This window comes from Ambystoma mexicanum, chromosome 8 (assembly GCF_040938575.1).
Source record: "Ambystoma mexicanum isolate Mex_15411 chromosome 8, UKY_AmexF1_1, whole genome shotgun sequence".
In the NCBI taxonomy this organism is placed as follows: domain Eukaryota; kingdom Metazoa; phylum Chordata; class Amphibia; order Caudata; family Ambystomatidae; genus Ambystoma; species Ambystoma mexicanum.
The window spans coordinates 1,399,471,564-1,399,486,030 of NC_090929.1; the positions used below are offsets into that span (position 1 = coordinate 1,399,471,564).

Consider the following 14,467-nt stretch of genomic DNA (forward strand, 5'->3'; position numbering starts at 1 on the left):
CACGCAGAGATGGCGAGAGCGTGAGGGAACATTCTAATGGCACCTCCACCGGTCCCGTGAGGGAATATTCTAATGGCACCTCCACCGGTCCCAAACCTTCCATGAAGGCATGACAGATGTCTAGAATTTTCAACTTTCTCTTTAAAGAATCTGCAAAGCCTAAGCTCATATTGGATCTCGAACCAAACCCCTGTTCTTGATAGGGTTGGTAGCAGGTCCAGTCTTAGTCTCATCACAAATCTTCTAACATTGATATCAAAGTGGTTCGTTAGATATCTTGAAGGAGTATCCACTAGGAAACTTTGCTTTACGGAGCTTTCGTACTTCCTCATGGTGCCCAATTTAGAAAGATTGTTATCCCGGTCTCAAATACTAACCAACTGTTTGATTTTAGTTTCCATGACCAATAGTGGGGCATCATTGTCCCAATTAAAACCAATATCATCGAAGAAAGTCTTCCCATCCTTTTTCCATTCTTTCAATATACCTCCAGTACCATTGTTTATAATATAATTGCCAGAATCTGAGTAGAGTAAATCCTTGTCTTCCAATTTACTGAGAATTTTTATATAATGAATACCCATCCTTATTTTCATTAGGGTATTCAGAGAAGTTAGGCCAAGTTCACAGTTGATACCTTCTATTGGGGCACTTCTCGGCAAACCCAAGACTCTACGCTATAGTTTAACCTCTAATTTCTTGAGCCATTTTATTTCCTTTACCGTAAATACCTCTAGACCATAGGCTAGGCATGCAATTAAGCATGTTTTATATAACTTTACCAGACTTCGATCCACTTTTTCCACTTAATCCACTTTATCCACTTTTATGTCTTATTAAATTTGTGATAACCCTAACTCTTTGCTTGATTTTTTGACCAATAAAGTTCTCCAGCAATTGGGTACTCAATGTATCAGATATAAGGATACCCAGATAAGTATATGAGTGCACAATCTCTATGATCTCTCCTTTCATCTTCCACACACATTTTTTGGTCTTGCTAATTTGGGAGCCAACCTTCATAATTTTGGTTTTGTTGTAATTAATGATTAAGTTATTTCTTTTAGCATATTCGCACAGTTTATCCATGCTACGCTGTAACCCTATAGGTTTATGATGTAATAATAGTGTGTCATCAGCATAGCCTAGCCATCTTATGTGTGTGTCACCAATTTTAGGAGGGAAATTGCTAATACCACCTGAGAACTTTAGTAGATCAGACACATATATGTTGTAGAGTGTGAGTGCTGGAGGGCATCCTTGTTTGATGCCCAGGTTGATCAGTATTTTTCACTCAATCTGCCCTCTTGATTTAATCGAATCTGTGTAACATTGTCAGTATATAGTTCTTGTATAAAATATAAAATAATAGGGTTCAGTATACCCTCTCTTAATTTCTTCCACAAGATTTCTCTGTCTACTGCATCAAACGCTCCCTTAAAATCAATAAACCGGATATACAAGGGTTTCTGTCTCAAAGCGAGACTTTGGCGTATCAAGTACTGCAATGTCCACACATTGACCAAAGTCCCCATCCCATGTCTGAACCCTGTTTGGAGTTTTGATAGTATATTGTTCTGCTTAGTCCATATATTTAGTTCCGCTAACAGAATTTGTGCAAACATTTTGGAACAGGCATCAGACATTGCCAACATTCTGTAATTGATAGAATATTCTCTAGCGCCTTTTTTTATAAATGGGAATAACAAAAGAGGCCTTGCAACTAGTTGGTATACTCCCTGTATTCACTATTGTAGTAGACAGGAGTGAGAATGTTGTTGCCCAAAATGGTGGTCTATGCATATATATCAAATTAGGTATACCATAGGGGCCTGTCACTTTAGAAGGTTTCAACTTATTATTCTCTCAATATTATCCAGACCGCATTCCACACAAAGCTCCTCTCCATCCAATCCAACAAATATTTTGTTATACATATCCTTGTCAGCACTATAGTGAAATCTGATATGTTTGATCAATTGATCTCAGATATAGGGATTCTCTCTTTTTTAACAATGTTATAGGATGCAACATAGTTTTTTATATAAATTCCAAAATCTACTGCCATCACAGTTTTTGAACGTACTGCGCAATCAAAACCATCTGAGGGAGGCTTCTGACGCCTTATGCCTTTTGACCAAAAATGTATATTTAGTTCTTAAATTCCTTCATTATTTTTCCTTAAGTATATCATTACATAAGCTTTTCTTCACACCAAGGATTTCCTTATTATATTTTTTCCTTTCTCTGGCAATAACAACATCATAAGTTTTTGTTATTGCAGTGGTTTTGTCTCGAGGTCTGTTTTCCACCTCATTGATATGTTGTTGAGCTTTTTTTCCAAGAATGGAGAATTTCTCTGCACACATATTTTCTAATGGCTGCATCCCCATCAAGATATTCTCAAAAAAGCCAACATATCTTTCCATATTCTTGATAGACCAGTATATTCTGTTTTCACTCAAATGTATTCTATAACCTGCTGCTAATTGTTTTTTTTTACCACTTTCACATGAATACTAAACCTTTGAACCACATGATCACTGAGTTGAGTGGGCACAAGGCTGAGGTGACACAGTAGTCCTACCATTGAGTTAGGAAACCATACATAGTCGATCCATGAGTAAAAAGTCCTAGCAGACCATGTATATGAACATACTTTCTTTTCAACATTATCTATGAACAATTGGCATAGATCATTAGGAAAGGCAAAGGTTTGCCATTTCTCATTAGGTGTTGGATTGTCAGTCATCTCTAGGATTATCGTGGCTCCCCGCTGGTTCGTCGTAATGGGGAATATATCTCTGACTTTCCTAAGTGAGGGTATAAATCTTTTAAACTTCAAATCGCCCATTATGATATATAAAGCATTTGGGTTTGCTAACGTCCAATCCTGAATTATACTATCGAGTTCTTTGATGATTTGATGTGAATCTGTTTCATTAGGAGGTTTATATGTTTATAATTGATATTTTAAAGATATTGCCATCAATATTTGTCTCCATCATAGCTGCCAATGTAGAGGGATGGGTTACCTTTTTCTTATATTCAGCTAGCATTAGGTGGTTCTTGGCTCCCAATATCAAACTCCTCAAAGGTCTTCCTGACCCCGTATAGTTAGCCTTTTTTTGAAAAATGTCATATCCATCCAATACAAAATCTTGACAGCCAGGTTTCCTGCAAGGCGAATATATCAGCATTTAACAGAGTCCCCATACCCATCCTACTCGACACAAATGAATGATGGCCTCTAGAATTCCATGATATAACATATAACTCCTCTTTGCACTGCCACTTAGGTCTTTCGAGAGACTCACAACCATCATCCAGAAATTCTGTATTCTTAATATCCATTGTGTTCACCCCTGCTTCTTTAAGTTCTTTAACTATTCGGTGAATCAATGTATTAATACTTATTGGACCCTCTCCAACCTCAGTCCCTGTGACACCCTCACTTTATTCCTATATACCTTTGTCAAAGTATTTTCCATACGTGTAAACTCGTATCCCATCTCTCTATGGGCATTGGCGTATAACATGATGCATTCACAGATAATAGGGGACAGCACATGTACTATTGCCTCATTCGGGCCACTATTAACTCTGGGAATTTCCACAAGTGTAATCTCCTGCGACGGGATCGCATTCAGTTCTGTGATTTGATGGATAAGTTCAAGCACGTTTGATCTATTGAGGTGGCCGTGGCATTGCTATGCACAATTTGAATTTTGTTGATACTATGTGAGGTGGCGCTAAGTGTATCATTTTGTCCAAAAGCACTGCTAATCATCCTTTCCTGAGTCTCAATGTAATATTGATCAGTTAAAACCCTAGAGTCTATCATGTTATGCCCATCCGTTTAGCTAATCTCTTCATCAACTTTTTATTCCTGCTGGTTCAGTAAATTGGACTCTATTCTTCTGTTTTCTTTTAGGGTCTTCACTAACTAACCAAGATTCCAAACCTCTATCTTTTTTAATCTTAAGTTTCTGAACATTTAGTGTGTATTGCCCACTTTGATTGATTTGATTTTTTGTTTTTATTAGTGCTTAGCCTAGATAATGTTTTACTGAGTGTCTCATTGATCAACTGGAATTTATCTTTCAGTTCTTCAGATCTCACTCCAGATCTTGTAGTATCAGCCAAGGATAATGATGCCCTCTTTAGAGTTTTCTTCTTCTGTTTTTTATTTACTATGCAAGACCTCTGTTGGTTAGAGGTAGTACTGGGGGCAGTTTGTTTATATGCTGATAACTGTTCTCAATAGCATCATTAGGGGAGCAACATGTATCATCATGGACAGTGAGTATGGAATCATAGGGGTTACAACGGTCCCCACTATATCTATCAGTCTCCTGCGAACATATTACATCCCTCATTTATTTATTTATTCTTTGCTTGTTATTTATTTATTCTTTGCTTGTTAGGCGCTTATGCAGGCAGTAAATACTGTTTAAAAGCTCCCACAGTAGAACAGGGATGGGACAAGGGATGTAAAAATGACATAAAAATATTAATACAGTGGAAGGGGGAGTGGGAGACAAACCAACTATGCCTTGTGAGTGTTCAGAACGTGCAAGTGTAGAAGTGAGGGGGAATGGGATAGGTGCTGGGTTGCTCATGGTTTGAGAAAAAAAAGAAGTGCAATGTAAGGTAAGTGCGAACCTCCAGGGTGGAGGGTGAGCCGTGGCAAGTGCTGAGGATAGACAGAAGCTGTGGGGGGATTCAGTGTGGGAGGTCAGAGCCCCAGAGATGCATATGGGCCCTGAACACCAAACAAGCAACTGTGAGATTAGCAGAGGAGAGTGGGGGCATGACGGAAGTAAAGAGGAAAGTCTTGAGGAGCTTCTGGAATTTAAGAACGACCTGCTCAAGATGAAGAGGGAGGGCAAGGCTGTTCCAAAGAAGGGAGCCAGCTGAGGAAAGAGATCGACCTCCTGCCCTCTGTTTACACATAAAGAGTTGGTGCGAGAAGAGTGTAGGGGTCTAGAGGGGGAACATTTAGTAAGAGACAGTTGCAGATAGCGTGGTGCCCGGCCCCATAAAGCCTTGTGGATGATACAGAGGGATTTCAATTTAATCTGTGAAGCAACCGGGAGCCCGTGAAGACTATTTAGGGCAGGAGAGATGCAGTCCCTGGGCCTGAGGCCAAGGATATGTCTTGCTGCCCTATTTTGGATTAGCTGGAGAGGACGCAGAGTGGAAGAGGGAAGATTAAGGAGGAGGCTATTGCAATAGTCAAGCCTAGAGAGCACCAAGGCTCGGGTAACATTGAGCTTCTAGGGGAAGGTGTGAAAAGGTAGAATTCCTTTGAGAAGCAAGAGCTGAAAGTTGGCCTTCATGTTCTGAGTATGAGGGAGGAAGGAGAGAGAGGATTCGAAGATAATTCAAAGGTTTCTGGCTTTAGAGGAAGAAGCGGGGGAGAGCCCATGGAGGAAGGGCAGAGTGAAGGGAAGAAGTCGAGAGCTGGGGTCCCAATGGGAAGGATCTCTGTTTTTGCTGACATTGAGACAGAGATCATTGGAAGTGCACCAGGCATGGATGGCAGAAAGGCAGTCAGGGATGATGGAGGTGAAAGAGGGTCAGCAAGAAGTTTGAATAATGTCCATATTAGGTGCAATAGGTATAAGAGGTATAGCAGGAATGGGAGGTATCGTTGGTACGGGAATGCCCTCCATTGGTTTATACATGTTGAGGATCACGGCCACCTATCTAGCAAAACCCTCTTTCATTATATGTTGTTTTTTATAAATGGAGCTACAAATAGTGAACAGGGCTTTTGATATTTTTGGAAGCTCAGGTTCGCAAATAGAATCTTCCCCAGAAGAATCTGATGAGGATATAGACACATTCATCCTTATCGGAGACAATGCGTAAACCCTCTCCACAATCTCATCCAGATAAGGTGTTTTCTCCAGATTGGTGATATTACCTCAACATCAAATGGAGGAATTTGGGCTGCCTTTGTTGTTAGTTCTACCCCTATACTCTGCAATTTGCAAATTTAGCACCATATTTAGTAAAGAATTATTATCAATGGGCTCCAATTCAGCAATGTCATCCCTATTGTTACCCTCCCCTTGCGAAACTACCCCATCCTCCATAGTACTACTCTTTTCTTTGGTTTTGCTAACAGGTTTCAAATAGGTTGTAATTTAATCTTGTGCCATATGTGGTTCGCCCCTTTTATCCCAAACAGCTTCAACTACTGCCAAGGAGTATTCAATGTACTGATCTTTTCGTTGATTCTCTTCCTCTTGGATATAGATCTCTTTGCTTTTAGCTCTCCGGTTTGTTTCTTGCAGGCCAGCTTAGCCGCACTCCTAAATTGGTATTTTTTTAGGATAGCTGGCATGTTAGCTCAGACTAATTTAAATATGACAATAGCTGTGTGGAGTAGAGAAAGAACATATTATATTATTCCACGACTTCTTAAAGGTAGGAGGTTCAAGGAGGTAGTCTCGCCGATAATGTTCATTTGCCGTTTCTTTTCCAGATGTGTCGTGCAAGGTTCAATCCTAGGAAAATAGCTTCCCACCACCAACAGCACTCACTGTGCACTCCTTGGTGCCTGCCTTACTTAAAACCCTCAAATGGTTCTCAGTTAATGCCAAACTCACCCCCAAATCAGATGCAAAAAAAAAAAAATATCCCAAGCATCGTGCACCTGTCTTGAAGCTTTACCACACAACAAAAACTCTCAGATCAGGCAGAGGGAATGAACTCACTATAGACAGTTTTATGAAAAAACGAATTGGACGCAGGACTCCATCGTCTGAACCCCTTGGAATACCGTCCCAAGTACCTCGGACTGGAGCCCAACTACCCCAGCTTCAAGAGAAACTTGAAGAAATGTCCCTGTCAATAGAAATCTCTGCCCTCACAATGACTGTGTTCCCTGAAAGGAAACCCTTACCCTGATCCTCCCACCCACCGCCTAACTTCCCTTTTTTGTTAGGCTGCACCTCTTCCCTCACCCACTGGACCGTCCCTGTACCCTCTTACAACTCCTAGCACTTCTCAGCGACCCTGTGATCTCTCTATGGATATCTCAGGCCCTCATATTCAAGTGTTACTTATTGTATGAGAAATGTATTCCCTCTAGTACGATGACTGATCTACTACATTACCAATATTATTGTTTTTTTGCAATTGCACCATATCTGCAACCTACCTTGAACGCACATCAAAGTATTATGTGTTCAATGTTTGTGCAATGTAAAACACCAAACTAAAATAAAACAAATGTAGTGTTCTGCTACCAAAAAATCACATTCCTCTCTTTACAACTGCTATTTTTTGCCAGCCCGGCCCTGTTTAAAAATTGTTTTGGTTGGTGCCTAGTAATCTTATCAAAGGCATCGGGACAATTGTTAATTTTTATCTTTAACTTGGCAAACTCAGACACAGGCAGAAATTGATATTTTAACGAATTAGCTCATTTTCTTGCTCAATTTAAATTAGGCGGAGGGGTCCTGCTAGATTTACACTTATACCCTCCAAGTAACTTCCATCTTTTGAATGGCGCAGTCCAAAAGGGGGGTGTAAAATGGTGGCCTATTTGCTGATAAAATGAGTAAACGCCTCCTGCCCTTAAAGCATGCAATGAGCATTTAAATTGGATTTCTGTGGAATCCACGTGCTTTTCGGTCTTGTAAAATGCAGGAGGATTCCATACAAATCTGCAGCATTTGAACCAGCATGAAAATACATGCTGGTGCAAATGCTGGTGTATTTGCATGTTTGAGAGGAAGGGTGAGGAGGAATCGTAACTCATGAGCTGTGCCTCCTCTCCACCATACAAGTGAACGAACATGAACCATGACGTAAATCTCATGTGCAAATGTCTTGTGTAACACTTTTATGCATTACAATTATGTTACAGCTCATTGAACATGAACTCCTGTATATTTCAAATGACTAATACTAAACAGATATAATTGATTTTAACCTAGACTATAAACTACTTTTTGACTCTTTTTGACAAATCAGTTGTCATTAGTTTAAGGTCCTTTGAATTAAGTTTTTGAATCAGATTTATTCTTAAACTGTAAAGTATACATGACATTAACTCTAAAGAGTGCATACTACTTTTTCTGCACCAACAGATCAGGTCAACCGATTTTTCATGTGTTTTTCATTCCATAGCAACATTAATTTACGTAATGCTTTCATTCACTCTCAAATTCAGGGCAGTCGAAATATGAAATTGCCTTAACATTCAAAGAGTATTCGTTTAAAGACAGAGGCATATTTTAAATTTAGATGTTTTTTTTATTACCATAGTTTGCTTGCATTGGGAGTCTGTATAGTTTGTTACTTGTATGTCTTAATCTTCTGTGGCAATTCCAATGATGTTGTGGAGAGGTGCTTAAAAATCATAGACTCTTGCTTTCGCTCTGGTAGTTTGTGCTGGTGGTTGCCACTTCAGTAGCTTTGCCTTTCTTGGTAAATTATTGGAGCATGTTTGAATATTTGGTATTATTTTGAAGCTCTTTGCCGTTGGTTTTCATGATCCTTTTATCAATATTCCCATTGTAGTCGATTATAGTCAGACGAGCCTCTGCAACCGTTCCTAGTCAGTCTTTGTTACGCATTTTTTGCGCCCTCTGTTATGTGACAAATGGGCATGCATTACTGTAGGCTATATGTCAAATAAGATTCCACCTGCTGCACAAGCCCACAGGTTCCCTGGAAGCATTACCTTTAGTGACAAATAGAATCGGTGCATGGGTAAGTAACTTTAAAATGCTTTGCCAGAAAATAGTATGCATAGCATCTCGATTTTTCGAAAATTCAGTTGATATCTAGTTTTTATGAGGTTGTGTTGGGAGCTGTGATTACTGCAGTTAGGGATCGGGCTTTTGTTTTTGTAGCAGTGTCTAGAAGGCAGCATCTTGTTCTTGAGAGTCTGCTACTATCTTAATATAATTGTTTATCAATCAGTTCAAATTGGACTAAGAATCTTATTACATAGTTTTCTCTGTCATGAGATTCACATCAGTATCAGCGGCTTGCCCCAGCCCGGGTCATACAGTTTCCTCTTTTGTTTCCTTGCAGGTTCATGAAGGTGGCTGGCAGCACAGTGGATGCTGTTACCTGGCAACAGTAGGTATTCTGCATTAATCGAGCTTCTCACACGGTCTGCACATATAGTTGTCCCGTCGCAAAGGCTTGAGGTACAATGAGACAGTAGTGATACAGACACAATCGTATATCTCGCTTCAACTTTGTATGACGAGACAAAGTCACAGAGCGTTTTCCGATAGGGTTTTGCCATTATGAAACGCTTCTGTGAATTAGACCCAAACACACATATAATCCCCAGCTTTAGCGCAAATGCTACTTACTACCGAGACAATGGTATCGGAATTGCCATGCAAAATAAATATCTGATTATGTTATAGTTGATAAAAAATTGTTCTTTAATTATCAACAATAATAATTCCCGGATCCTTTGAGAAAGCTGAATTCACGCAACTAGTGGCTAAAGACAACTGTGCAAATGCATTCTTGTAGACAGATTATCTTTTTCTTAAAGGTGTTTTACCTAAAATATGCTGTGTGTTTTATTCCGTTGTCTCTTTTGTAGTGCAAGGGCGCCTAATCTAGCTTTAATTGGAAGAATCAATTTGGTCTAAAGAGTTCTGTATGGAAAGGTATTTATGGAAGGCCATTAGAGAGATGCTAATGGGAAACACTGAACTTTTGGCTAGTCAGTTTACGTTCTGACAATTAAATGTTCACTTGTCTGGAAAGTCTTGGCAGGGAATCGGTTTTGTAAGAGTCCCTGGACATCTGTCTTTTCAACTTTAACATAAAAGTTATAGTTCCCAAGGGAATTATGCTGTAGCTGTTTAACAACGTTTTATCATGAACAACTTTAAAGGATAGAATTTAGCAGTGATTTTCACACTTTACCGTGTCATTAAACACATTCTCTTTCTCGAGCTTCAGATGAGGACTAAACATTTCAGATTGATGATGATGATGATTTGTAATAACTTCACAACATGAAACACACATACTCGATCTTTGGTGTAAATTGTCGTCATTGACTTTATTTTGTTGTAGTATGAAACTATCAGCAAAGAGATTCAGAGGGGGACAGAGCCTCGAGTGTGTTTTGTTTCCCACGAGCTCGTTTTGTTGAACAGCAGGGGGTGCCATAGTGTAGGTGTGGGTTAATCTCAGAGCTGCTGAGATTTGCAGTGCTTGGCAGTGTGTGTGTGACAGTGGCACTTGGAGTCTTAGAGATTCACCTTCTGAGAGCTCATCTACACTGGGTTTAGAAGCATTCCCAGAAAAAGCAGAACTCTGGCTGGGTCCTAAGGAATGGAGTCAAAAAGCAGCGCCGAAATGAAGCATTCTTTCATACTGATGGGCGCAGTATAAATATTGGATAACATAACCTAGTTTATTAGAAAAGCGTGAAATAGTGTTCTCATTAAAGATTACAGAGAGAAGAGGTGACCCAGAATTTTAAATAATGTTGATTAGCTAGAGGAACTGTACATATGGTCTTTCATGAGAAAGCACAGATGTAAACAGATGCAATGACGAGAGTGTGAATGCTCCATTTACTCTGCTTCCTTTTTCTCAATCCTAAGTGACTGTCAGTCTGTGAATAGCCCTTTGATTCCATTCAGTAAATCATCATAGGTTGGAAAACATAACCCCAACAAATAAAAATAAAGCACAGTGTATTCCTAGTGGGGAGTTCAAAGGTGCTGCATTTTTATAACACACAATGTTGTTAGAATTATTTCCGAACATTATAAACCGCAGTGAATTCTGACATTTTAGGACAATCTGACATTATTTTTTCAATGTAGGAATCTTGTGGTCAGTATATTTGTGTAGTAGTCCTCTTCTAGATCAAAATAAGCTAAATGGTAGCGTGCAACGTGAAACTTGTTTGGAAAACTAGACAACTATGTAGCATCTTAATAACCAGGAAGAAAGTAGATTGGATAAGATATGATCAGGATGGGAAGTTGGCATTGTAAGTACACCACTATAAAGTCTGATATGTCACTGGACAAATCGGGTCCCAGTTGTTTGTGCACACAGCTACAGGACTCTAAGGCCATTGTGTTGTTTCAATTGGAGGCGTGTCGATTTTTCCATAAACAATGGTTTTGTGTGATTGATGATGTAGGGTGTCATGAAATGACTGTAGGTACCTCCATTTACACAAAGAAACACAATGGTGACTTTCTGGCTAAATCACTTTTTCTTCATGAGCCTACAAACTGCTATGATGTAAAACACACCAGTACAGTTGGACATCCAGCTGAGGTAATTAACATACCTCGTCCCCACCCATTACATGTTGGTGTCTGTAATCAGATATCAGCTTAATGTTAAATATTGTTCTATGTTAGCACCTCGTGATAAAGATCATCCTGATACAATAAAAAGTTATCTGTATAGCACTGCACGGCTCCTTGAAGCTAGTTCAGAGACATAGCAAAAACTTCAACAAATACAATACAATACATTATTGTTACAATGCAGTTTCATGCTTTGCGTCAGCGCTGATTGGGGTCTTTGGGATCTTTGACTTGCATTTTAGTACAGTCGGACACTATTGTTGTGCTCTGCCACTAAAAGTAGTCAATTCTTCATGTCATATGAATCAGGCATCCTATCTTGTTACGAAGTTGTTGCATTTATCTATTAGATCTTTATTTGGGTGGTTGAGATGGAACACGTTTTCATAACCACTTCTTGTCTTTAATCTCCAATCACTTTCTAATGAACAATTCCCATGCTGTACTACTACCGTATAATGTGTTAACTTATATTCCAAAATAATGTATTTCACCACCTCCGTTGATTTCAATATGCTATATTTTTATTTTGTTGCATATACATGAGATGCATATACATAAGATGTTGGCAGTTTAAATCAACCATACCGGTGCATTATAAATTGCATACGCCATCAATATTTTGATAACAATGTAAATTGCATACATCAATATTTTGATAACAATATTTTGATAACTTTTCATCAACTTCAAACTAATATCTAAAAGAGCAATATATAATGCATTTCTTTGAATAATGTACAGTTCATTCATTATTTCATAATGTCTATTATCTACTACATATATCTAAACTAAGTCTCTCTTAGTTACGTTAGTTCAATAGATCTAACAATATATATGTTCATGGCTTTCAATTTCTATATTACAAAGTCTGCACAGCTTATCATTTTTGTCAAGGCCATTCCAAGCACCTGTTTATTCGAACATAAATAAAGTCCCAAACCTACATTTTTAAAAATAATGTCCTCATTTCTGGATATGATATATCTTAAATCCCTGTTTCCTTTGCATTTAAAATATTTAAAAGCTTTACATTTTGAACATCTTTATGAAATCCAATTCAGAACATAAGGCAAACCTGATGCTAAGGAATGAACCCGAGTGATGCTTTTGTACATCTGAAAATCAAAGGTAGTTTTGAATGGCTGGCCTCACCTCTGTAATTCAATGCATTATGTTCAGAATTGGATTTCATGAAGATGTATAAAAGCATCTCTCGGGGTTCATTGCTTAGCATCAGCTAATTCAGTAGTAAGGTGGCACAAATTAGATTTGGTATAATTCCTTGGAAATTCTTTCAAAATAAAATTGCTGCTTCATTCAAGGATATTAACCATTGAATAGCTAGTTGCTTCTTCCATCCTTTTGCCTATTCTATATGGTCTTGTCTCTAATCAAATAAATTCAACACTTACGGATTTACCCAGTCAAAGGAATTTATTTTAAGATCTTGCTTTCTAAAACTTATATACAGGACATATTTGTATTAGAAATTACATGCATGCCACATGTCAGAATCGGTAATATCTTCTTAATCTCATATAACGTTAAAACAGGCATCCAAGATTACAACTAAAGCTGTTCTAAAATTGAAATATATTAGAGGCATATATATATTGTTTTTTTATTACAAGACAGACAATTTAATTTTTGATCAAAAACATTCCTAATTATTTGTAATCTGTCCCGTTTTATGTTGACCCATTACCCATTTGAAATTACTCTTTTTCCTATTTCTACTAAATATAATAATTTCCGATTTTTTATGTTAACCTCAAGACTCAAAGTGTGAAAATATCCATACATCAAAATCCACTGTATTATATTGAATATCACTGTATCATGTGTGTATGGTGACACAGTGTCATGGTGACGTTTTACTTTCCCTACTTTTTGGAGGATTTAAATTTGAAAAATGTGTAGCATCTTACCTAAATCTGTTATATACATTATAGGTGCAGCAGTCACTGCCTTATAGTTAAGGTGAGTCGTGAGTTCCATCGGAAATCGAAATAATTAATTGCTAATAACTTTTGACTCGTGCAGCATTTTTTGCTGAAATTTGGACATTTTGGGAAAGATTTGATAAAAGATGAAAACATTAAGAAAACACAAATATCACTTTCAGCCTACTCCCCATTCATTTTTCCATAGACATTTTTGCTACAGCGCATAGCGATAACGGCTGGACGGATTTTGACCAGGTCCCAAAACAACTTGGGCACAAAGCATTGACTTGCGATCCTTTTTTTATATTTGACAGAGAAGGGGGCGCCCTCTACTGCCGCAAAAATAGTGTTCCCATGGTGCATTGCGGCAGAGAAGCTTTTCAGAAATGAAAAATCCGCCATCCTTTGTATTCTTCCGATGTGAGAGATAGCTGTGGCTATAGCCACGAATATAAGAAAACAAAAAGCAGAAAAATGGCATTTGGAGGCAGAAAAACAGTGAAATGGCATCAGTTTAGAGGTGGAGAGTGCGGGGGCGGAGAGGTCACCATGTGAAATTTGGGAGTTGGAGGTGGGCTCAGGACCAAGTTTTCAGCACAAATGTTTTCCTGTAGCTGGGAATATTCCGAAGAATAACTGTGGCTAATAGAGAAAACTCGATCGGAATTGAAAGTGCGTCACACAGAACAGCAAGTGTTTGAGAGGTCATGTGATGGGGCTGTGGAGGCAAATATGAGTTAGTGGGAGTGGGTGACCTTGCCATTATTATTATTATTATTATTATTATTACTATTATTATTATTATTATTATCATTATTATTATTATTGTATTTATTGAGCATGGACCTAGGTTCAGGAAGCAATGCAGCGCTTTGCAGAGGTATTAAACAATACAGATGCATCACAGAGCACTTTACAGAGGTATACAACAGTACCAATGCATAACAGAGCTCTTTTCAGAGATAACAACACAACAGATATACAGCGGGGGCAGCACATAGGGGCACAGCTGTACCGGGTTGGAGGCGGCATCTAGCGGGTCAGGCGGCGCAAGGGGCGATGGGATGGCCTAGTTGTTGAGGAGGAGAGATTCCTTGAAGAGGTGGGTCTTGAGTTCTTTTCAGAATTGTAGCAGCACAGGGCAAGTGTGATACTGATGGTGAGGAGTTTCCATGGTCTTGA

The 14,467-nt window shown here is 38.6% G+C and overlaps 1 protein-coding gene across 1 annotated transcript in view; it reads left to right on the plus strand.

Annotated features, from left to right (window-relative positions):
* The window catches only part of HPSE2 (heparanase 2 (inactive)), a 2,768,318-nt gene that overhangs the window by 1,733,143 nt on the left and 1,020,708 nt on the right, over nucleotides 1-14,467 (plus strand). Inside the window, exon 6 of the mRNA XM_069611539.1 lies at nucleotides 9,061-9,108. Within this exon, the coding sequence (XP_069467640.1) occupies nucleotides 9,061-9,108 (48 nt within the window). The remainder of the gene's footprint in view (nucleotides 1-9,060; nucleotides 9,109-14,467) is intronic.